The following is a 25700-nucleotide window of genomic DNA, read 5'->3' on the forward strand; positions in this document are numbered from 1 at the left end:
CTTCTGGTCACAGCTTTACACACCGCAGGATGGGAGGGCAACTCCTTATTTGGGGAAAGGATGTTTATTTGCATCCAATATTCTTTCTTCTGATCATTTAATGAGAGGCATTTTATATTTTTAAAGGAAAAAAGCTTTAGAAATTATTGCAATCATCATTAATTTGTGAAGTCTTTTAGCCGAGTCAAGTGCTTTGAGGAACATGACTACGTGGAAAGAGCAAGACATGGCTGGCTTTTTCTGTAAAGGCAAAGCCCAAAATGGGCTTTTGCTAAGGGCTGGTGATGACAGTCTGTTTTCAGCCGTACTTCTTGACAAGGAGGAACAACCCAATCTCCTTTACTAGAAGCAGCGGGCATCAGCCCCAGATAACACAGCATCACTTGCTTTCCAGGCACTTATTGATACAGGGGTGCTGGACACAGGGTAGAGGTGCTGCGAGAGTGCTTATACAACTCAATATTGCATAGGAAAGGAAAAAAAAAAAAGGCACCAAACTGCTGGACCAAAGCTTTGAATCTCCCAGCCCAGGTCAGGGGCAGGGCGAGGGGCTGGCAGCACAGAGGCAGCAGGGTGGACATGTGTCCCGCAGCGATGGCTGGTTCTGGTGTGGAGCCTGCATGGCCCTGGGCACTGGGAGCGCAGCTCAGGGCCGTGGCCTGGGGAGGTTTTGCTTCCCCTTGTCATTGCAGTCACATGCCGCCCTGCAGCATCGCTTCCCTGCATCACGGGGCATCTTGCCCAGCCACTGCACGCCCTGCTCCAGCCCGGCTACCGGCTCTGGGGAGGCCCATGGGGAACCTCCTTCACACCACCCCTGCACAGGGACAGAGACAGCGACCATCAGCCTTCGGTCAAATGTGGTAACGTGGCAGTTTTGACACATTCCAGGAAATACAGATGAGGTTTTGGAGCCATAAACAGCCACACCAGAGACACATGGAGCCTATTTGGACATTAAGTTGTACTGAGTGATGCTAACAGGAAACAGGAGAGTGGCAAAGACATAAAAAATGATAAATAAATCAGAACTTTTCAGGTGGAATGATAAACCTGATTGCAAACAACAAAGCAGGAGTCTCTGCTTATCTCATTTAGATCTGAGCTCTGTGTGTTAGTGATATGGAAATAAAAAAAGCCATGCCCGAAACGGCAAACTTCTCATGCTTTTTGTGCCAAGTTCCCCATTTGCCCGTGCCTCAAGGCCTTCAGAAAAAGCCCAATCCCCGAAACACAACTGAGTTAGGTGAAACTTAAATGTAATTTTCTACCACTTCACATGTCTTAGTGGATAAATGAAGTCACATGTATTAATCCATAATCCATTTACAGATTAAGTCCATTGTGTCTTCTCTCTTTTGTATTCTTCTTTACTTAGCCATTGTCTGGGGCAATTAAGATTTTAATTAAAGACGATCAAGACTGATCTTGTAAAAGCCAGGCTGCTCTGAGGCTTGAGCCCTGTTGATCCCCAGCTCACACCATGTGTTAGAAGAAAGTGGGAGAAGACAGACAGGAGGATGAACAGACTGAGAGAAGGACTGGGCTGCCCCAGCACTGAGGACAGCAGGGGAGAGGGGAAAGCAGAGGAGATCTTCATGGCTAAAAATGTCTTTTTGCTTTTCCCCATACAGCCCCGGGGGAGAAACCAGGCTTCTGCACTGCCCCACACCTCCCCATCCATCCCCTTCCCATGCTACTGGTTTTATGCCTTGCATAATCTCATCTGTGCAACAACACAGGCTCTGTAGCATCCCTCATCATAGCTGTTTGCAAGGGAAAGGAACATGAGAAAAAGGGGTCCCGATGCAGACGGGGGTCTGGAATACCACAAAGCTCTTCCTTTTTCCCTCCAGCCCAGGAAAGGGCCCTGGTGCTGGGGCAGGCCAGGACCCCAGTGCGCTGGGCTTTCCCACAGGGTGATTCAGCAGAAGCACCAGGGCTCTTCCCTCCACACGTGACTTGCTCACCTGCACCCTCATGGTGCAGCACCCAGACAAAGAAACTGAAAGGAAACACAGCGGCTTTTGGGGCACAAGCCGGGGACGAGGAAAATGTCCTCCGCGCCACTGGCATGGGAAAGCAAGCACATTCCTCTCCTTGCAGAAAAGCCCACCCGGCCCTTTCAGGCAGCACCGTGCACTGGAGGAAACGGTGAGGTTTGCAAAGCATGGCAGGAGAGATGCAGGCGAGCCCCATGCGTGCACCGAGGAAGCAGGACTGCGCTGTGGCGTGAGCCGGGTGGGAGTTTCCAGCTGCGCTGCTGCTGCAAGTGCCCAACCTGGCACTCAAACACGGAGCAACGCACACAGGCTTGTAATGTGGATATAAACGCTTAACTCACAAGCTCCTTCCTCCAGCTCAGCCTACCCTGCAGCGACTTAGCTGATGTGTCCGTGCGCTGCCAGGCAGTGCGGATTTTGGCATTTCTCTGGCATTCCCCAATACACCTCTGGCATTCCCCATGTCAAAGCAGCTGAGGGGACAGCATCCAGACTGTGCTTTCTGGGCTGACTCATCTTTCTGGGAGGCAGGCTTGCTTCAAGCTGCCATGCAGCGATGGTGAAGCTAGCTGTGTCTGTAAAAAGTTCCCAGTTTGGAGGTTGTGGCGTTCACCTCCCACCATGAGCTCCACTGCAGCTCCACTCCATCCACAGAGAGGTTACCTCAGCCCAGCCCACCCTGCCAGCTCACTGGGGTTTTGGAGGGGATTTTATCCCCAGGGTAGGTGGAAGACAACAAATACCAGTCTAGGACTAGTTGTGTTATACATATTCTCTACACATACAACCCGTTCTCTTATAGCCTAGGGGCTGGGCAGGAGGTACAGTTTATAGGTGATGTGCTCTGGAGACTTTGGCTCTTAATGAAAACTCTACATTTCAGCTTTGCCCTCATTTTCCTTGCACAGAGGCAGGACAAAACAAAGCACATCTTCCAAGACACCAAAGCAGGTCCTGTAAAACACCTTCTAACACTTCTTAAATGCTTTAATCCTCTTTACACTGAATGACAGTTCTTAGAGGGCGGTATTTTACTTCTAGCTTAGATGCACATCTGGACAGCGTTAACACTTAGTCTTTGACTGTGCTCTCCAGGACAACCTTGTCCCTGCGATGGCAGTTCCAGCTGTGCACCAGACAGACTTTGGTGTAACAGAAATAAATATCTAGAGGAGTACTAAGGATACAATTTATTTCCAAAATCACTAAAAAACCCAAACAAAACAGTTTATGGAGATACAGATTTACATAACAGAGACAGAAAATTGAAAAATGTACAATCTATTTCATGTTATTGCACTCACTTTTTTATAATATACAAGGCATATTAAACAGTTTCCATTAAAAGAAGTTTTATTTATATAAATAAAACTGTAAATATACAGTATTATATAAGAAGTGTATCAGCCTAACACACAAAACCTACCTAGAGTGGGATCCCCATTTCTCACATGATCAATATTTCCACGTATACATTTACATACCCTAAATGTAGAAGCAGGTAAACATTCCCATCTGGGAATAGTTTCTTCAGATTTGACAAGAACCACTGCAGAACATTAACTAGGGTTAATTTTAAGTGAGGGTCATTAGAAAATATGAATCACTCAACAGTTTATTAATACTTATCTGCCCTCACTTTTTTTTCTTTTAGCAAGAAAATGATCAGATGTTGCTCCCTCACTCATTTAGGCCTAACCTCACAGTTTTTGATACAGATGCTATCCCCATAGAAACTGGAAAGAACTTCCAGGTACAAAAGGCTGCAGAATATGCAATGGCAGTATCGCACCAGAGCCCACTCTCATATTCAGGATGTGCACCCTGAGCTGCTCCAGGCCTGGACGCGGCAAAGCCCTCCACCAGGCCTTCTCCATCTAGGAGCAAATTCACCTTATCTGCCTTTAGGTCCCTGGTGAAGAGTTGTGGACAAAGTCCATAATTTCATCCTGATTTTTTGGTATTTCAAGATGCAGCTGCAAGTCTCTGGAGAGTCACCACTCTCCTAGAGCTTGGCCAACCCTCCGGAATGGCCAAGAATCGCCGCGGGGACCGATATGCAAACAGCAAGGCCAAAAATGCTCCTGAATCTACTGAATACTGATGAACTAATGCAGTGCCCTCTGTCATTTTGGTGCAACCAGGCTCTCAGAAAAATAGCTTTTACTTTGCCAGGTGCGTAAACAAAGGTTCACTACATCTGTTTGGTCTACCCATCCTGTTTATAATAAAGCAGACCCATGTTGCATAAATCCTGGGGCTTTTATGGGGAATGTCACCCCAACAGAGACATCAGGAAATGCTACTGTAATCATATCAACACTGGTAGCATCAGTAAAGATGTTTCTTGTTCTTTCACAAAAAAAAAAAAAAAAAAGTAGTATTTTCAGGAACAGACACAATCAGGGTTAAATACTATTCTTTTTCTTGCTGTAATGTTAGTAGAGAAGCGTATCATTCTACCCATAGTAACTATCAGACTTAAAACATTAAACCTATCTTTTAAATTATAGCCACTACTGAATCACACACAAAAATCCCCATCTCTTTGCTGTTACTCAGCCAACACATATCTACGTGCATGTAAAATAAAATACTGGACAGTATTTGATTACTGAAAAATAAAAGCCTTCTAAATCACTCACAATGAACAGTACCTGCAAATAAGCATCTGAAAATATTCACCACGTATCATCTTGAAACACCTCAAATTAAGTTTAATTTACAAAATGAAGACTTTACCTCTGAGCTCACACTGGTTTAGGAGCGAGGGAGACATATGCCTCCCTGTGTTGGAACCTCCAAAATTTTAAACTGTGGACTGAAAAAAAATGCCATTTCCTAAAACACAGCTGTGATCTACCACATTAAAGTAGCAAAAAGTCAGTACTGCACTTGTACGTATTATACGTATACAGGTATGTATTCACTACGCTGCATTAAATTCCACATGCATTTTATGTATTTTATTATACACGCTATTACAGTCAGATTTTGGTCATTCCTGAACAAGGCCTCACAATTTAATTGTCACTGCCAAAAGTCTTCTCCCTGTTTTTCAGCAAATATGCAGGGGTAACCTCTTTTATCCCAGCACAGGCCTGCAACCTCAGTGTGGTCCTTCGACTCCAAGTGCTGCATCCTCCTGAAGCCTCCCACCACAGAGGTGACTGGAGGCAAGGACCAGTCCCAGCAGAGCGGCTGAGCTTCAGGGTCACAGGGGACCCAACTCCACAGCCATTTCACAGCACTGAACCTGAATTAGTTTCAACAGAAATCCTGCAGGCAAAGCAGCTGTAGGACTACATACAGTATTGCCTTTCCTGTAACCAAAAGCTGCGTCTCTCCCTGGATTCACATGCTAATATGTCACTGAAAAAGAATTAAATCTATTCATTTTTAGGCAAACGTTGCACAGCTCTTCTGCTCACCTGGTCTCAGGTTGCCTCGCAGAACTGCATTTTCCTCTGCACATCATGAGTTGCAGTCTAATGCAGCTGTCTCAGAAATGAACCAAAGCGAGTACTCCGCTAACCTGGAAGCAATTGCTCCCAAGCACTGTTGAATAAATGTAAATAAACTGAACTATAGTATGATCTTGGGACAGGGCCAAGCGACAAGCCCAGACCTTTATGTAACAGCTACGCAGTGCCCTGGCTCACTAAAAACGTAGGCAGCACTTCAGATTTGGACCGGCTCCAGGCTGAGAGCTCTTCACCCTCAGCATGTTGGCTGCAAGCGGTCTCCAGCCTAACGTGACAAACAACCTGAGCACTCTGGAACAAACAACTTGTTCTCAGCTGATAAGGACACTGGCCCATTTCCTCCTGTATCTCTTTTATGTTGTTTAGCTATCCCAGATGTAGGAAGAGAAATAACAGAGTCTAATCTGTTGCACCCCATACACTCTCCTCTCAACACAGCAGACTATAAATAGCACTCAGCAGCATGGCCTGCTACTGGTACCTCTACTGTGAGTAGAGGCAAGAAAATCCAAACTAAGCGCCCGCGGCATTGCAACCCTTTCAGTTTTGCTGTATCTAACACCATGGTTTCTCCCACCTACACAAACAATTTTCAGTTTCACCATCCAGAACCCTCAGCATCAGCCCGCTCCTGACGCAGCTGGGCACACTTCTATCTTCCACACACACCCTCACCCACTCTCACACAAGCAAAAATAAATACTGGACAGGAGAAAACAAAAAAGAGCTATTAAAAGCCACCACAAATATGGCCAGTTCAGATTTAATCTGTTATAATCCACATCCTTAGACCACCATTTTCCAGCTTGAGTGTTTCAAGTTGGGCAGCCTTAAACCTTTTGCAGCCAAATAAAAGCAGCTTGGCTTTCAGACATACTTAGCGATCGCTGAAGTCTGTGGCATCTGCAAGTGCTCAGCACCTGAAATTATCCCTCTCTTAAAAATATATATATATTTTAAAGGTGCCTAATATTAGAAGTCCAAATCTGAAAATTCAGATCCCCATTTTTATCGCTCCCATTTTAATCACAACTAACAACTTAGTCTACACCTTGGTGGACAATCACCTATTATTTGGACATGATTTTCTTGCTCACAGATTTCTACCACATTAATGCCAAGTGCTTTCAGATACAAGTTGCATCTAAGAGCAGGTTCAGTTGTGGTGGATGCTGTTAGTTCATCAGTTTTAAGAGGATTTTTCAGCTTTGCGATAAAATGCTCATGTTTTAGGCATAAAAGTTGTGCAAAATTATACTCTTTTGTCACGCATTTTTAGCAAAACTGCACTTAGAAGAATAAAGTGAGATTGTTCCAGACATTCTCTTATTACAACAAAAAAGGACCAGGCCCTAAGTAAGTGTCCTGAACTCTTATTACAGCTAAGTCATATAGTACAGTCTAAATACCCATCCTTGTCAACAGGATGGCAACCAACATGTTATACTCCCAACACTCTGCAGATACTAAAAATATCAGGGACAGGCACAGTGTTATTTATCTCAGTCAAAATACTTTAAACCAAACCCAGGAGAGGTCTTGAAGTTCCATTAAAACTGCCACATAATACAAAAATGTCTCTAACATTTGGCTTCCTTCATCCTTGATAATTAGGTGAGATGTTATGATGCTCATCACATGCTTGCTCAGTGGTTCTCCAAGGCTCTTAGCACCTCTCTGTAGAGCATTAAGACACTTCTGTGTGGCTTTAGAAACAAAGACAGCTTCTAGCCAGTTTTAAATGTTTTGTCTTAGCAAGCGTGATTAGATGTAGTGCTTCCATCATACGGAAGTTCTGTGTTTTCTGATTAGTAACTGAACAGGGCCCTCTGGCACAGATTTAATAATGTTCCAGGCATCGTAATGCATGAGGCCAAGTAATGATTTTCCACTAACAGCAATAATTTCATCTCCAGTTTCTATGTTTCCAGATTGCTCCGCAGCACCACCTAGGAGAAAAAAGGGAAAAAAAGTCAGTGTAAAAAAAAAAAAAAAGAAAAAGAAAAAGTAAACCCACAAAAATTTGCTTTCCACCATGGTGAACAGCAAATAAACCATTTTTCCAACAGCTGCAATTTCAGTACAAGTCACTTATGTTCAGCTCAGCTCTAGCAATCTACCCCATGCTGCATCTCAGAGAAAATATTATTTTAACCAAGATAAATCCTTGTTCTCAGAAAAAAATGTCTGTTTTTGAAGGAAGCAGCATGAGTGCATGAAATATGCTGTACATTATCTCTGTAGCTGTAAGAAAATCTGGTTGTATGTGGCATGGATGTATTTCTCAAACAGAATTTTAACATGGTAATAAGCAGATAATGCAGTAGCTTGTGAAACCCAGATAACAAGGATGAACAAACAAAACACAGGTAGCAAAATTAGGACAAATACACAAGACACAGAAACAACTCCTAGGGAGGGGCACACCCTTCACTGCTGAAGAAAGTGTGTTTTCTGTAATGATAATTTCACTAACAGGGAGGGGAAGGGAAAGCCATCACGGGGAGGGGAGGGGAAAAGGACTGTATCTAAGGTTATAAATTAATGAGCTCAAGAATTAAACATGCTCTTTACCCTCAGAATCAATTTCTAAAGAGGGGAAAACAAACACACACACAGAAATTGAGAAGCAATTCAGGAAATATCAGTTCGATTTTTTTCCTTGATGAGAGAATAAACCACTGAAAAGTAATCCTGTAAAAACGCTGCGCACCCACAGTTTCATTGAGAGTTTCAGCCTCCTTTAGAAAGTGCTATATTTTCCACTAAACTTAATCCCAGACTAAGACATATTAAAATAATGGCATGGTTGTGGGATTGGTTTCCTTTCTATACACGGTTCACATAAGTTTAACTACCTGCTGACTAACAAAGCATCCAAGAGTGGTGGTTTTTGAATATGAACATTGCATGTTCTTGGCAAAAGCTAATACTGATATCCAACAAAAAAAAGACAAAAAAACCCGTAAAATTAATCATTGGGTATAATGCAGGGTGGTGCTTTGGAACCACACTGATTATCTGCACTTAGAATAGAGAATCAGATAAGGCATGAACTTCTCAGACCGTTGCATATGATATTGCTGCTGTAATTTAATGTCTAGAATAGTGGACAAGCCCAGGAAGGAACTGCATCATATTTAGTAAATCACAGTGCTCCACAAACATTTACTAGCAGATGCAATCCCTAGCCATTCCCAGGAGTGTTTTTTTTACTGACCACTTTGGCTAGTAAGTGGTAATAAATGAGGGCCACAAAAACCAGCTTTGCTTCAAAAAAAAGTTAAGTCCAAGAATTAAAATGTCTGTACAATGCACAAAAGGAAAACTAGGATAATATCCACTGCATGCTTGTAGTACCTTTAAATATTCTTTTTACAAGCAAGGGCCTGTCTCCAGCAATGGAAGCTTTTCCACCATCAAGACTGAATCCCAAGCCAGCAGAGGTTTTCAATAATTCAACACAGATGACATCATTCATACCCAGGTTTGGATCTGTGACAGAATATACACAGCATCTTGTTATGCAGTTAACAGTAAATTGCAAGTTGTGTTTGGTTGGTTTTGTTTTTGCTGCAGTGAGAAAGCAATTCAGAGTTCAGTTCATATTCAGAGTAGAACATGTGGTCACTCAGTTTCTCAGAAGTGAATGTGTATTACTGCAGCTGTGAAGAGGAGACAGTACAAAACACATTTATGCACAGAGACATTTTCATTTTGCATGTTCAACAAAAACCTGCCAAGGCTTTTTTTTTTTTTTTTTTGGCAAAATTAAAGCTTAGAAAACTTAGCAAAGACTCTAAACATCAACTAAATAACTGAAAAATTACAAAAATAGTGAGTGGAGAGCATTTCTTTTTCTATCGTTTGTTCCCACTTGCTTATTCAATGAGCCACACCTTTTTGAATAACAGTAATGAATGAAACATTACATTAAACAAACATGTTCCATCCTCTTAAGGAAATGTCTGTAATCACTCACTAGTGTGAAAAATCGTTTCTGGTCTCCTATCTATGGAAATAACCATAATTACCTGTAGGTGCATCCTGCCTCCTACATAGCAGATATTTTTAGAATGCAATATTCCTGTAGCTGACATAAAATACGATTTTGCTTAGGAGCAAATAAATCTACAGTTTTGGAAAACAGGATCCTCTTTGCCCTGTGTGAATGTAAAAATCATGCAGTCCACATTATCACAAATTATTGCTACTGTTATCTCAAACAACTTTAAATGTTATCTAAAACATTTGAAGATGTGCTTTGCCTCACAGGATGGAATTATACTCTTAAAAACCCAATACTATGTTGTTTATGAGATAATGTTGCCCTCTAGTGCCTGCACCCAGCAGATATTCTTCATTTGCCAACTGTGGGATGCAGGGCGTTTAGGGTAAAAAGGAATTCTGAAGTAATTACATATATTATATCCATGGGAGCAATTCCAGAAAGGCTGATCCATTCATTTACAAAGTGCTTCCTATTTCTTTTAAGCTGTATTACAAAGCTGTACTATAAAACCCAGTGAAAGCAAAAAACAATAAAAACTGCTACAGAGAAAAAAAAAAACCCAAACAGTAATGATTACAGCCAACAGGTTAAAAATGGGTGAGTGGCAGCTCCATGTCCTGGTTTTGGGGTGGTCTGAGCTGAGTGCCTGGTATTGGAAGCCACATCACCACATCTCTCAGCAATAAACTGTAACCACTGCCCACTCCCTCCCAGGGACACTGCAGCAGTGCAGGACTGAAGCATGTCATCTCCTGTTCCCGAAGCAGCAGCATATAGACAGGTACTAAGGAGTTTTGTGTCTTAACTGTACAAAAAAGTTTGAGATCTGTTTATAACACCCCAAGTGCAGTCTTCACACTGAAACGCTGTCTTGTTCCCAAACAGGAACTTACCATTCCACTGATACATTTCCACTTAAACCATTTATCCCTAGTTTCCTATGGGATGGCTGACTTGGATTTGACTTAGGTCCATTTACTGTAATATCAAAATAATTTTTCCTATGTTTTTAGTAGAAACCATATGAAATCTGCTACTACAAAGAGCAAGTTCTGTCCCTATGCATAACAAACTGCAGGGCTTGGGGTTTTCTTTGAGTTGTTTGTTTGTTTTCTTTTTTGGTTGTTTGCTTTCTTGCACTGACTACTGTTATTACTTAAGAGGAGTTTATCCTGGATTGAAAGAGTATGTGGAATCACTAACTTTAGTAGAAAGTGGATTAGGCTCTAAATGTCCTTCTAAGTTTCTGCCTAGTTATGATATTTAAAAAAAAAAAAAACAAAACCCAAACTCCATTTAGGCTCCAAAGAGAACAAATAAAATTTAAAGGTAATTTCATTTGCTCCCTTCAATCACATAAGGCACAGACGCTTTTAATCTAAAACACATGGACATTTTTCCCTTCAGTCTGCTCTGCAAGGGAATCCTTCCAACTCTTCTTGGACAAAGATCATACCTGTTCCTATTTCCATGGAAACATCCTTTCCAGACCCCACACATTTTCTGCCAGTAGTTGATATCTCAAGTCTGGAGGAATTGTTTGCTTTGTCTTTTTCCTTCTGGATGACAAGGATCGCGTATTTGTATAGTCTTGCCTGATGAAGAGCATTCAGGACATCCCCGTGGACTGAGCTTGCAAGAGACTTGCCATTGATTGACAGAACAAGATCTCCTCGATGAATAGTCCCTTCTTGAGATGCCACTCCCTTTGAAAACACTCTGTGGACCTACAAGAAAGATTTGAACTTAAGGATGCTTTAATCTCATGACCACACAGAGTGTGCTACATGCCAAGGTGAACATGGAGTCCCTACCACGGTTTGCAATTGGTGCCCACTGCGTGGATATCAAGCATGCAACATTTGCTCCAACGAACACCCTCAAATACTAAGGCCTAAGTGACTGGACAAAAACTGCAGTTAGGGATCAGGGGGGAAAGCAGAGGATGCTATTATTGCATGGTCATTTCTAAGCCAAAACCAACCAAAACCAGCTAGAGAATGTAACATAACAAATCACTTATGCTTTCACTGAACTCCTCAAAGGTCTTCAATTAACGTACGTCCAAGTCACACACAGGTTAAATCCACATCCATGCTACAGCAAACATCAAGAACAACACTGCAGTGTGCAATACCCGCTCCTCAAATTCCCATTGTCTGGGACACACACCCTGTGCTGTTTTCGAATGCACACTTCTAAGCGGTGCACAGCATCTGTGCAAAGAAAAGCTCTGACTTACTGCAGCTGTACAAGTATTTAATTGTCCATCTCAATCTGGCTGATCAAATACCATGCAAATAGATGCAAAGGGATTATTTAGTGGCTTGAAATGCATTTTTTTCTAGGGAACCCTATTCAGAGTAGATTAAACTTTGAGTAAACTCCAACAAGTGCAGCTGAGACTTAGATGTGTGCCATTTACAGAAAGGAACTGACTAAAGGAGTCAAGACCTGATATTTAAAGACGTGCCTATCAGGCACTGTAATTTTAGCCACCAGGATATGGTTTCCCATGCACGCAGTTCTAGGTCTGCTGGGCAAAAGGTTCAAGGCAGCAAACCTGTGGACACAACTTCTGCATAGCATTTTCTCTAGGAATTTATCCTAAGACACAGACCAACAGCGAGGGATCCAAGTCTTTTGGCTCCTGTTCCTTCTCACTGCAGAGCCATCCTGAGATGGGCACCTGCCACAACCCTACAGATCCAAGGAGATAAATTTCCAGACAGTCTAAGCAGGCATTCAAAGCTGGAATAACAGCCTCAATGACAGATGTAGACACCAAAATGCAAGACGTAAGTGGAATACAGGGGTCATGTCCAAAACATCTGCTGCCTTCCCTCACTTGCTCAACTCCTCAGTACCTTGAAGCTCATTAGGCATTTCTATTTCTGCACCCAAGTGTGGGCAGAACAGCCCATCTAAGCAGCTCGACACCCAATGCCAACCCTAAATCCAGCTGGGACCCAGAATCCCAGCAGGTCAAGGACATTAAAATGTTCCCCACCTGAGAAACATGCTTTATACCTGCTGAACAAAGAGGATCTGGAAAGAGCAGGCGCTGACGCTCTTTTGGCCTCGTGGCTAATGGCATTCAGGAGAAAGACTTCCATCAGCTGCTCAGCCTAACAGACCTCAAGATCATATTTTTAGGTGGTGTCCCAGTCTCTAGGTGAGGAGCTCTCTGGGGTGGGACACTGCTGAGCCTTCCCCTTGCTCACAGCTGACACTGCGAGTGTTTGGGCCAGAGGGAACAAACCTTTGTAGCAAGAGTAGAATCTGTTCGCTAGACTGACCATGTTCTAACTCAATGACTGATTAATATAAAATACATTTACTTATATTGTTCTTGTCTAAGAGCAAAGACCAGAAGATTCCTGCAAGGGCTGCTGCAGGCCCCAAAGACTGAGGACATACCTTTCTCCTAATCTCAGCACTTAATGGATCTCTCTGTTTCAGGGCAGAATTTAAATGCGTATCTTGTGTAAAGAAATTGTCACATGGGACACCGCTTGTCTTGGATTTTTGTGTCTCACTGCTCTGTTTTTTAACAGTATATAAGTTGCTTGGTATCACTTTTTACACACCAACATCACTTAATGGCACACAATATCTTTGGTTCAGAATGCTGTATAAGACTTTTTTTTAAAAAAAAACAAAAACAAAAAAAACCAAACACCCTCATTTACTAACCACTACAGGTCTTAAAAACACCAAACCAAATTTGTGACATGAAATCCAGAATGTTTGGTGAGGTCTGAAACAGTCATTCTCAGGATTTGCAAAATTCTTCAAAAACTTTGCTGCACAGTTTATTTTCAAGGGCTGGGAATGAGAATCACCCCTAAAAGGTTGCATGCACTGCAACTGCATGCAGAATTTTATTTAAATGCATAGGATTTAGACCTAGCCGAACCCATCCAGTAACAGACTTTTAAAGACTGAAAACATAATTGGCATCTATTTCCAATAATAAAAATTACGCTTCCCAGACACTCTGTGACTGCAGTAGCAGATGGTATGCAACCTCTGAGAGACACTGTTTTATGACTGTGAATGACTTGCAGTGAGTCTTGATAAAAGAGCACTTGATCTAATCACCAGCCTGCTTTAAAGTGAGCTTTGCAAAAAAACGACTTGCAGCCATCACTTACTGTGACTGATTTCTGTTCCAGATCTATTCCTCCAGCAACACTAAATCCCAGGCCAGCTCCTTCTTCTTTGTGCAAAACTACGAAGTATGTGTCTTCTTTGCTCTAGCAGAAAAATGGAGATGGAGGGGAAGGGGAACAAAAAGAAAAACAAAACCAAAGATCAAGACAAAGTTCCTGCACAAATGACAAATTCCCTGTACCCTCAGATTATGGCAGGTGAAAAAAGCAACTCAAGGAATTGAAACTGAAACATTAAATGCATTTCTGTTCATGCTACAGATGAGTATCAGCCATATAGGAGAACTGAGGTGACAGCAAAGGTTTCTTCAGTCAGCTCAAGGCTAAAGAAAGCAAAGTCAAAATTAGGATAGCGGAAAGGTATTAAACCTTGGGCAGCCTAATTTTCACAGGCTGTAATCAACTTTGCATTGCTCGACATTTTGCAGTCAAAACTCAGTAGTTCCCATACAGCTTTCTGGACCAAGCACTGTACTTCCCAGGGAATTACTAACACTTTTGTTATCCCATTTCTCCTTCCTCTTGAAAGGCAGTTACAAAGATGTAATGCACGGCAGTTGCATCAACCTCTTCTAAGCACTGCTGGACAATCTTGCAAGGGGCAGTGGCTGCAAATTGAAGCTTGGGAAGGTTAGATGGGACAGCACGAAAAACTGTTTCACTTGGGAGATGACAGTAAGGAGCCTGTTAGTGATCCAAACAGGACTAAGCTGTGCTGTTGTGGAAATAGGAGCATCTAGCACAGTAAAGGGACTGGTACAGGTCCACACCAGGGCTGAACTTGGCTCCAGACCAGAACAAAGGTGTAAATCTGATTTCTTTGAAGTGATGGCATGCTGACAAAATAGAGAATTTGCCATGAGAGAGCAGCAGTCCCATTCAGCAAGTCTGGAGCTGTCTTCTGAATGGTTATTAGGACAAAACCAGATGCTGTTACAGAGACCACATTTTGTGGTGTAAGGGGGACTATAAGCAGGCATTGGGTGGAGCAAGGGGATAGTAACAGTCAGTGGGGCAGAGCATCAGAAGTGGGGAGTAGAAAGCAGGTGTCTCAGCTTTTCCCCGGGATCCCATCCAACATCAGTCATTTCCAGAAACTGCCAACACTAAAATTAATCTGTTTAGCATTAATCTGTTTAGCATTAAATGACATATTTACTCCACTAAACTCAACATTTTAACTCAGTGTTTGCCTTTTAATTTTGTTTCAAAAGGCACAGGGAACCACAGATTATTATCATTTTTTGGTAAAACAACAGTCAAATTCTTGGTCTCACTGTGTGTTTTTTTGCCAAATAGTGGCCCTGGAAGATCTTCTGCATTAGAGGCATCCCTGCAATGCACAGAGCCGATGTCAGAAACCAATGCCACCCTGCTCCACATCACTGATCCATCAGTGCTTGAGGAAGGAGGAGCAGTCAGGGCTGAACATCTTAGTCCACAGTCTTTTGCAGATGTTAAGACCCTTCTCACCTGTACTCAAGTGAGAACAGCTTTATGTTAGGCTAGAAATAATAAAATCAGTTAAGTATCTAGGCTAGCCCCTTTCAAAGTGCAGTGAGGGTAATGGAAACATACACATATCTTTGACCATTAAGTACTATAGCAACCCTTTTTGTTTAAGAGGTCTGGTTCTTTCCAACCCTTGCTACCACCACTTAATTTGCTTACACTGGGGAAGAAATAAAATAAAAATATCAGAGGCTCAGATGTTAGAGGGTTGTGCAAGGACCATGCATCCTCGGCCAGTCAGCAACACAGTCTGAACCCTGGCTTCCCATTGCTGAGGTCGTGCATTTCGTCCCTCCCCAGTTCTCAATGATGTCCTCAGCCAGCACATGTACTATGGGGCACAGAGACCTGGCTATGGATGCTTACTGCTTTACTTGGCCACACAGTGGACACACAAGGCCTCCAGTGATCACTTCTGTTTAGCCTGTTAGTCAAAGATCATTGGTCATAGAGATTTAAACAATAAAATACCCATATATTTATTTTTTTATATTAGTAGCACTTATTAAATGCTAGCAGTAAATTCAGCACTGTTCAGAGCAAAAGATGATGACAAACTCTTCCTGGGGAAGCTCTCAGACCAAGTCAGGCAGTCCATCTCATTTTTCAGCAATTGCATAACTATGAAGAACTGTCCTATTGTACATTTAAATCCATCATTTGACTAGCATAAAATTTTCCAGCGTACGTGCCATACTGGGCTTAAATATGTATAAGAAACTATGCAGACAAGCAGTGCATTCCAAAAAGCATTCAGCTTTATAAATATTTGAGTTCTCAGGCTTTGAAAAGTGGCATAAATAAATAATCTCTCCAAGACCCCATGCAAAATACTTTAAAGAACACTTAATTACCTTCAGCCAGAAGTACAGTCCAATCCTAATTTTATCAGTAAACTACCAAACCCTCTTGGCTCACCAGGCTCTCAGGACTTACAAGCTTTAGCTACACTGTCCCTGGAAGGAGGTAAAGCTGGGTATTTGGGGGAGGTCCAGTTCCCCCCAGCCTGTTCTATGTTTGAAATAGCAACCTTTGTGAGTAAGACTCAGGAACGCTTTAAATGCAGCTCAGCCAGCAGTTATGCAGACCAGATGGCAGCTTCCCCTCCACTGCTGTCATTATTTTATCAACTTCTGTTCTGATTTTAAAAGGATGTGGATGTATCCCAAAAACACAAACACTGCAAACAGGGAAGCAATGTTCTGGCAATCATTTCACTTTGGAGGCCTTCTTTAAAAACCTTTAAATGAGGCAGGTTATCTTAATGCAATAACCAATTTCCACAGAAGAGAGCAAAAAGGTCATAGGAGACTCTTACAAACCCTCCAGCAGCCGCTTTCTGGTGTTGCAAGCCACCAGTTCAGCGTTAAACAAAATACATTGGATTTCTGTGATTGCAGCTTCTAGCAAAAGGTGGGTGCTTCCAGGCACAGAGAGGAGCAGAGCTTCCCTTATGCAGTGAGGAAAATGAGTCTGACCCAGATGGTTGGTGGAAAGTTAAATTCTAATGTGCAATTATTGGCAAACCCAGGAGTTTCTCAGCTGTAATAATGACTCAAATGGAGGCATACTTCTCCACTTAAAAGAGGTCTATTTATAGTGGCTCAAAACTGCTTTTGCACTGGACAAACAATACCCTTTCTTATACCAAAGCCATTCAAATTTATTATGGGTTTATAGCAGGCATTCAAAAACCAGCATTAGTAAAATTACCATCAACTGTAACCTACCACAGGACTACTGGAGGAGCTCTGAAACTGTTTGGAAGAGATTTTATCTGCCATTAAGAAAACCCTTAAAAATACTGCCAATAATCTAGTTTTATCTTCTGGTTTTTACCTTTACTTGTGCTTTGACTTCTTGGAGCATAGCAGCAACATCACATTTTGGTACTACTGCTGACAAAACAGACTGCAGTTTTTGCTGGTCCAGGCCTGAGACAAGCAGCTGATCCAAGCTAAAATGAACAGAAAAATATAAAAGACAGCTTTGTATTTCTAGACTGTGTAGAGATACGTTTCAGGTATACAATGTAGGTTGCATTAGGGTAAACGATGAAGGGCCAGCTCATTAACAAGCCAAAATCTCGAAAACAGATAAGAAATGGTGTATGCTGGGAGAATGGGAAGGGACAGAGAAGACGATTTAAGAATAACTCTGAAAATCAGTCCCTGTTCTGTTCCCCTCCTCCTTCCCCAATGGTTTTATCAACAGACATTAACAAAAACAAGGATACAGCTACATCTGAAGACTGCTTCTGGCAGGACAAGCAGCTCGTTTGTCACCGCACGCTGTGCTGGCAGCCAGCGCTGCGCACCCTCCCCTCCACAGCGGCCGCTGTGCCGTAACGTGGCCAAATACTGACCAAAACCAGCTAGAGGGGACACAGAAAAGCAGCCTGGCCCTCCCAGGATAAAGTGTTTCACCCTGTACTGAAGCACGGTCGCCACCAGACAGCAGCATGGCAGCTCCAAGGGATCAAGAGCATGAAGAACAGCACCTCAAATTATGAAGGGAATGGGGGCTGGGGCAAAAGCTGAAATGTGCTTTGGGGAGGACCTGGGACAATGGGGAAGCTTCGCCTTGGGAGAGGCTTGTGGGGATGAAAACAAAACAGCAGTAGCAAAGCTGACGCTAACCTGATGGACCAGCTGTTTTCTGAGCACTCCCCATCCGGAGAGCTGCCATGGGGCACATCATCATCCGAGGCAGACCCTGGTGTCCCTGAGCCGCTGTCCCGAGGGCTGCTGGCACCCATCCCCATCGCACCTGCCTCAGCGGGGCCGCAGCGGGCTGGCGGGGCTGCGTCACTCCGGGCAGGCATGCCGAGGGCTCTGCGGGGTGTGATTTCCAGCTCCGTCTTGAAGCAGGCAGGCTGTGGTGGCCCCGAGAAGCCCTCTCCGCACAGCTTGTCCAGGTCAGGCATGCTGAGGGCCCTCAGCTCCCGCAGCCTGGAGCGGGACAGCGGCGGCCGCCCCAGGCCCCGGCTGCGGCGTGCCTGCGAGGCTGAGGGGGGAAAGGCGGCCGCATCTGCTCCAGCGCTGCCCTCCTCGCTCCTCTGGGGCTTTCCTTCCCCCTTGCCACCCTCCGCCATGCACGTGGGCTCTGCGCTGGTGGGAGACTTGGCCATGGCGTTGGCTGGGCTCGGGCTGCCGCCGTAGGAGCTCAAGCTGCGCCGCAAGGCCCGTGGCGTCTCGACAGGGCTGGCTGCAGCGGCCACCCCACCATACGACCTCCTGGCGAGGGGGGACCTCGTGGCTGTGTGTATATCGATGGCCTTCACGATGGGCCGGTCAAAATTTGCCAGGTTTTCAAAGGATTTGATCCTCTGTTTGACAGAGAAGGATGAGGTAGGTTCATGCGGCCAGTTCAGCTCGTAGTAATAGTAATTCCTCCTGAAGCTCCTCAGCTTATCGGTGGCAGGGCAGCTAATGTCGCTGCCTGAGGGGGACATGCCATGGACCCTCTGGGTGCTTTTGGAGGCATAAGCCTGCTCCTTCCCACCCTGGCCATTCAGCAAGTTGAGATGGACCATCTTTAACATCCCCGTCACCGCCTGGGGGTACTTCTCCTCTGCAGTATGGCCCTGGGGGCCTTGCACAGGATGAACCTCTGCAACATGGCAGTCCTCCCTCAAGTGACCTGATAACTGGGTCGGCATTGAGTAAGTCCTCGTCACAGGTTTTGACAAGCAATAGAGATTTCTGTCTCCAGTGGTATCCACTTTTGAGAAATACTGCATGGTCCCCATCTCCTCCGTCAGCAGAGACACTTCTGTGTTTGCCTCTTCTGTTTTCTCCAGCAATGGCAGCTGCAAAAACGATGCTGGTGAGGAAGAGGCAGAGGAGGAGGAGGAGGAGGAAGAGGAAGCAGAGGAAAGCTTCACCTCAATGAAAGTGCGCTGGATCTCCTGCCCTTCCAGCTGCTCCTGCTGAACTGAGGGGGACCTCAACGAAGAAGAGCCTTCAGCAGACGGTCCTACATTTTGCAGATCTGATTGCCTAACGTCATCTGCATTACAGATGCTCTTGATTGCGTTCAGGCCTGTTTCAGCATTCTCAGTCCTCTCTTTCACATATTCAACTTTTGGGATCACCTGAGGAGATGAAGTGACTTTGGACTGACTGTCTCTGGTTCTGAATTCATCCACCTTAACAGCCTTACCCTGACACACCACAGGCTGCATGGAAACTTGCTTTTCTTTTGGCTTTCCCTGTGCCTGCTGCATGTCTGTTAGCTCCTCACAGCCACACTTCATTTCACTGCTTGTTGTAGGGCTGCCAGTACCATTCAGGAGAGGCAGAAGTGAATCTTCAGAAATGACCAGCGATGGTTTATTTTCTGGCTCTGACTTCAGAGTCCTTGAGGCTGCTGAAATGCTCTTGCCAGGATCTGGGTTTGTAGGTGAATTACGGAACAACGGTGTTTTCTTCCCCAGGAGTTTAGGGGACAGCTGTGGAGAAACAGAAATCCTTTTCTGATCAGCCCCACTGACTTTGGTAGGATTAATGCCAGAAGAATCTGAATTTGCCTTTGCTTTGCTTTTGATGGTGAACCCTTTTAGCTTTGGTCCTGCTTTGCCCTTCTGGTTATTTAAAAGGGTGTCCATTATACTTTTTTGTGCCATTCCCTTAGACTCCTGACAGGATTTTTTCTGCAAGGATGGGCTGTGCGGTACTGCAGCTCCTTTGCAGTGATTTGTGCCTGAGCTTTGGACTTTTCCATTTGAAGTCCTTCCTGAAGTCACAGAGTTACTTTTCTCATTTTTCCCTGGCAAGTCATGAGTTGCATTAGCCTTTGGATCTTTAGATCTAGTGGGAAAGGGAGACCTGAGTGATATTGCTCTTGATGATGCTGCATTCACATGATTGCTGTCTGTTTTAGACAAGTTGGACAAACTGTTGTTTTCTTTCTTCACTAAGCAATAACTAACAGCATGATTGCAGTCATCAACCACTGTTTCGCTTTCACATTTGGATCTCTGCTCATCATGACATCCTTCTTTCTCAAGAAAGTTGTTCTCTAAGACATTGACATTTCTAGCAGAGCAAAAGCTTATCTTTTTGCAGTGCAGAGACCCTTCCTCTTCAATGGATTCACAGCATTTCCTATGTCTGTTACTGTTCCCCAAACCCATCTGTTCTTCTGTACTTAAGGCACCATTGTTACAGAAAGAGTAAACTTCAGGGATACTGACTGAATTCTTTTGGATGTCTTTTTCTGGTAGGAAAACTGAGGAAGGAGAACATAAGGATGCAGAGGACACATCTGAACACTGTGATGGACATGGAGTGGGACCACCGTCATCTTCCAAGCCTAGTTTGTTGATGCTTGTCTCCAGTGACCCACACATTGCACAGCCCTCAGCAGTTTGCACAACTTTGCTGCCGTAAGGGTGCAGTGGGGACAGAGAGGATGAGCTTGTTGCAGATGTGAGATGCTGCTCCTCTGCAGGTTTTTGCAGCTCATCGTTCATGCAACAAATCTCAATTTGCTCCTCATCCAACTCCGTTACAGTACACACTGCAGGGGCATTAGCAGCAGTGCATGGCCCAAGCAACACCTCATTAGCACTATCAAAGGTTTCCGTGACAGACTCTGTGTCCGAGTGAGAATCCTCCGCAGCCCCATACATTGACTTTGGAAACGGGTCGCTTCTCTTACCTTCCAGAGAGCTTGCAGTAGGCAACTCATCCTCATTTAAACTGCTAAAATTCCTAGAATAGTTATTTAAAGAGTTTTTATTCACAGTAAAAAGCTTGCCTGTGTTAATGGAGTCCAACACAGACAGCCCCAAAACACCTTGTGCATTTGCTCCACAATTCATAGTTTTTTCCAGCAGCTCCTCCTTGGCTGGTCGTGGCTCAGACCCGGGACAGCCTTCGTCAGTCCCGCAACAGCACATCGTGGTGTACTCATCTCGGAGGGGGCTTTCTGCTCGCGACGGGGTGTGCAAAGCCCTGCTCTCGGGAGCACCCATTTGGCTAAGCAAGTCATGGATATCAGTGTGGATATCAGGGATGGCAGCGCAATCCTCAGCACGGCTGCTTTTCATGGTACCTCTCTGCACGTCTTTGCTCTTGGCATCAGGTGGCAGTGTTGTTCTCTCCACCGCACAGCCGCCACCAGCATTTTGCAAACCTGCTCCTTCTGGCTTCCCAGCACTCTGTTCTTCCTCAGCTGCGAGGATGCTGTTCACATCGGCCTGATTTTGACTGTCTACCCCTGGAGACAGGATGAGGTTTGTAAATCTGCTGACAGCTGCATCATGATAAAAATAAATTAAAAAAAAGAAGCAAATTCCTGTCAGATACGGGAAGTGATACACAAAACACCAGGTTTTATTACAAAATAGACACCCACGTAGCCAGACTACATGTTTTCCTTTTGCTCTGCACTCCTCCTCTCCTGTAATGATGTTTACAACAACTCAAATTAATCATAACCCTGTGTATTTGAGTAGCACACAGGAGGGAGCAATCCACTTATCCAAGGTGAGTAGTCATGATCTGTTTAATTCTTTCTTAACATCTTTGAAATTTCAGCAGTCAAGCAGCTAACTACCAAAGTGTCAGTGTGCAGTAAGTCAGGCTGAGCAATACCGCTTCTCATTACTTGTTTGATCAAAGATGTCTCCAATAGATTGCAGAGAGTACACAAAGCCCTGGCATAGCAAACAAAGGTGAACAGATAACACAGTGATGAGCTGTGCATAAATAACTTGACTCTGATCCTCTCGGCACTTCTGCAGGTGTTTAATGTGACATGCATCGGTGATGTTATACATGCATTAAGCATATGGGCTTTACAGGATTTCTGGCACAGACCTTTCCTTGTTTCCAATACCTGTTTAACCCACTCTTGGGCAACACACTGAGCTCCCTGTCACTGCTGTACTCCAACACCCATTTCTCCAGCTCTTCACCCTAAGCATCTGCTTGCACCTTTCTACACTGCTTCTGGGACACGCATCCCCATTCAAGCTGCTTTCTAGAGGCCAGTTACTACCAGATGAGGCCCAGAAAGTGCATGGAGAAGAAGGGGTGTATTCATAGAGTCAGCACCCTTTCCTGCTCATTCAAACGTGCCAGCACATCTCTCTAATCCTTGCACAAACCTGCGGGATTATCCACGCCACTTAACTTAGGTACCTGCATTAAGAAGTGCAGGTTCCTCCTGGAGTCAACAAAGGGGAAGACATCTCAGAAGAGCAATTTGAAGCAGTCAGGTTAGGATTTGAGGTACTGGCCTGCTTCAGCATGCTGGATCACACACTGAAGAGACCCTCTTCTCTGCCAGTGGGGCAGGGCGAGGGGAAGGGGAAAGCAGAAGAGCTGCCTGATAAAGGAGTACCAGTGTGCGCCTACCCCAATGCTATTAGTTTGCAAAAGCCACAGCAATCTAAGGAAACAAGAACAGGACTCTCTGCCAAGCCAGGAATTCCTTAAAGAACAACTGGAACTGAAGCATCTGGAAGCACTTTAGGCTCCCAGGTATTAATAGGTACACAAAGAAGATCATAAGCTAAAACGAAGCAAAATATTATGTTCTTCCTGAATTTGAAAAGTATGCTTTTCTTTTTCAAACACTCATTTCCACACCACGTAATTTGTACAGTCTGTGGGGATGCATATATTGCTGTAACAGCATAAATCAGCCCTGAGCAGAAACTAAGGAGGTATCAAATGTTTCAGTTCAAACTAGAAAACTTTTTATAAGAAACATGCAAACAAACATTTCGATAAGATTCTAGTTTTCTTGGGTTTTCTGTTTCATCTTTCTGCACATTAGAGAATTCTGACACATGAAAGGGAAAGAAAGAAAAAAGGCTTTTATTATCTTATTGCTCATTCACAAAAACACTATTTGAACTTCAGCTTTTAGGAGAGAAAGATGTGATTATAAAGGGTTAATATATTTACTGAACAGGCACAGCAGTAAAACAGCTGTTAGGACAGAGTTGCTGCTGAGTTAGCTCCAGGTCTGCATGAAATGATGGACCTCTGCAAATGCTGGCAGGAGGGACATACTATAAGTGGGAGCTTTGAACACTTCACACAGGAGTAGGTTTGCTCCCCTCATCATAGTGCCAGGAAGGACCCTGAAGCCTGGTTTGGTGATGAAGTGCTTTGCCCGGCTCACCAATGCAGACACAATGTACCTCCTGTTTTTTCTCTGAATTGATGTGGAAAGTTGGGGCAAGAGAAGATCAGACCCAGCTGATCCAAGGGAATTTTCTTCACTGGTACTCAGAATAAATGGTATGAAAGCAAAACTACTCTCACCTGGTGCTGCTTTCTGGATCTCCAGGGTTACGGATGTGGGAAGACACTGCATAAGCAAGCAGATTTCCTCATACGTCATCTTACTGACTGGGATACTGTTGATGGTGGTAATCTCATCTCCTACAGCCATCTTGCCCATTGATCCCTGATGCAATGACAGATCCAAGGAAATTATAAATACACTTCAGAAGCCCTGCCACAAGGGCAAAGATTCCAGGGAGGCAATTAATGGTTTATGAGCAACATTCCCTATTTCACATCACCGCAGATCACAGGTACCACTGCTGTCAGTTTGCCAACACATAAATAAAGAGCAGACTGTGCTTTTGCCAGGAGAGGAATTAATGATCAATCTAAACCAGGAAGGTCAAAAAAGCTGCTGGGTTCTCTGAGAGATCAGTATCAGGATGAAGGACACAGCCCTCTTCATTTAAATGAACTGAGATGGATCAGTCCTAGCTTCTTCAGGACTGGAACACTGTCTATCATTTTTGCATTTCATGTACGAATTACATTCCTGGTCACAACCTCCCATTGGACCAATAGGACTCTCCTAAATAACTAAATTGGACAGGGACTGAGCTCTTAAGGTAAAAGCCTAAGTACGTTTCTAAACGCTGCACAGTAAATCAGAGAAAAGAACAGGAACAGAGCCCCAGTCTCCAGCTCTCACAGCCCAATTCAAACTGCTATGACATATCCCCTCTTACCCTAGTGGCCACTAACTAGATTTAAAATGCTACATCCAGCTTTGCACACCAGAGTATCCTCCTTCCTCTTTCTGCACTTTTGCATCTAGCAATTCCACATCCAGCATGAAGCAAGTATCCACACTAGTATGTGCATGTATGAGAAGCAGAAGAGCAATATATTACTGGTACTTCCATGGCACTTGGCAAACCTGGCTAGCACCTAAGGCCTCCTGGTACCAGATTTGTATAACACAGGAATACATGCATAATAAGCATTTTTACCACCAGGATTTACTTATTTTGTCTTTGCCTCTGGCAAAAAGAAAGCAAACAGAAGACCAGTATTCCCTCAAAACTGACTGCAAGTGGGGATCAGCCCATCTCAGTAGATCTGCCTCTTGACTTTCTTAGTTTTGAACCAGCCAAGGGTGCACTTCTGAATCAGAAACGCTTCATTTAACAGCAGCTTCAGAACAATATGGGATGAGAGGTTTTGCCCAGCAGAGACAAACATCTCCCTTGCACTTACTGTCAACAGATCACTTGCTGCTTAATAATAATCATCATCATCATCCCTGCAAAGTGAAAGCAAATCACAACAAGGCAACCCAAATTAAAAAATTACCATTTCTGCTGCTCCACCTGGCCGCAGCCCTGTGACAACAACCTTTAGGGGCATGGCTTGGATTTCCAAATCCAGGCCAAATGACTCATGCTCATTGCGAACCAGAGTGACTATTTCACCCTGGCCCTGCCCAGCCCCATTGGGTGCTTCACACTTCTTGCTGTGAGGGAGCGTCCTCGCAACAGGCTTGTTGTAAGAGCCATGCTCCTCCGTCCTCTGTCTCTGAAGGCTTCGGCACTCAGTGCTCATCATGCTTTTCACTCTTGTGACTGCTCTGTGCTCAAGTTTTGGCGACCTCTTAGATTCGAGTTGTGCTTCCCGGAGCTCCTTCAGACTCAGGCTGCCAAGACGAACTTCAGGCACACTTGAGTAATCAAACGCTATGATAGGGAAGAAAGGAGAGTCAATTTGCTCCAGCGTGCTGTCTGCAGACTCCACAGAGTTGCTGAAGACAGGGGAAGCCGTCTCCGTGCCACTGTATCTAGGTGACTCGCTGTCCTGGCTCTCATCGATTTCTATCGATGAGGTTGTAATGACACCACCAGTGTCCTCCTGGCTCTTGGCCCTCTGGCTTCTTTGCAAGTGGGAACTTTCGTCATCATCACTAACGTCACCATCATAGAAAACAACCCTCCTCTGTCGATGAAAGGGGCTGCGGGCAGATTTGGGGCTGTCGCTGAGGATGCCAGGTCGGATAGACTCCACGTGCTTGTTGTGAAGGCTGGACAATCTCCCACTAGTTGGAGATGCCAGACCATTTGCTTTTGCCACTCCTGCTTCTCTAGCAGCTAGGAAAAAAAAAAGCTATACTTTAATTGCATTTATAAATGATTTTTAATACCATACATCTGACTGCAGCAGAGTACATGTGGCTCTGTTGGCAGGGGAAGCTTAACCTCTCCTCACAAAGG

General features: G+C 44.2%; 2 protein-coding genes across 2 annotated transcripts in view; one reads left to right on the top strand and one right to left on the bottom strand.

The window, feature by feature from the left end:
- The window catches only part of LOC140651416 (phospholipid-transporting ATPase FetA-like), a 74507-nt gene extending 69299 nt beyond the window's left edge, over positions 1–5208 (top strand). The window contains exon 27 of the mRNA XM_072860892.1: positions 5117–5208. Within this exon, the coding sequence (XP_072716993.1) occupies positions 5117–5208 (92 nt within the window). The remainder of the gene's footprint in view (positions 1–5116) is intronic.
- PDZD2 (PDZ domain containing 2) overlaps positions 3247–25700 on the bottom strand; it is a 69404-nt gene continuing 46950 nt past the window's right edge. The window contains exons 16-23 of the mRNA XM_072860893.1: positions 24790–25577; positions 23473–23617; positions 17827–21448; positions 17027–17144; positions 13658–13759; positions 10957–11227; positions 8849–8983; positions 3247–7437 (exon numbers count right to left, since the gene is read on the bottom strand). Of these exons, the coding sequence (XP_072716994.1) occupies positions 7271–7437; positions 8849–8983; positions 10957–11227; positions 13658–13759; positions 17027–17144; positions 17827–21448; positions 23473–23617; positions 24790–25577 (5348 nt within the window). The 3' untranslated portion in view covers positions 3247–7270. The remainder of the gene's footprint in view (positions 7438–8848; positions 8984–10956; positions 11228–13657; positions 13760–17026; positions 17145–17826; positions 21449–23472; positions 23618–24789; positions 25578–25700) is intronic.

This window comes from Ciconia boyciana, chromosome 4, assembly GCF_034638445.1.
Source record: "Ciconia boyciana chromosome 4, ASM3463844v1, whole genome shotgun sequence".
Lineage (NCBI taxonomy): Eukaryota > Metazoa > Chordata > Aves > Ciconiiformes > Ciconiidae > Ciconia > Ciconia boyciana.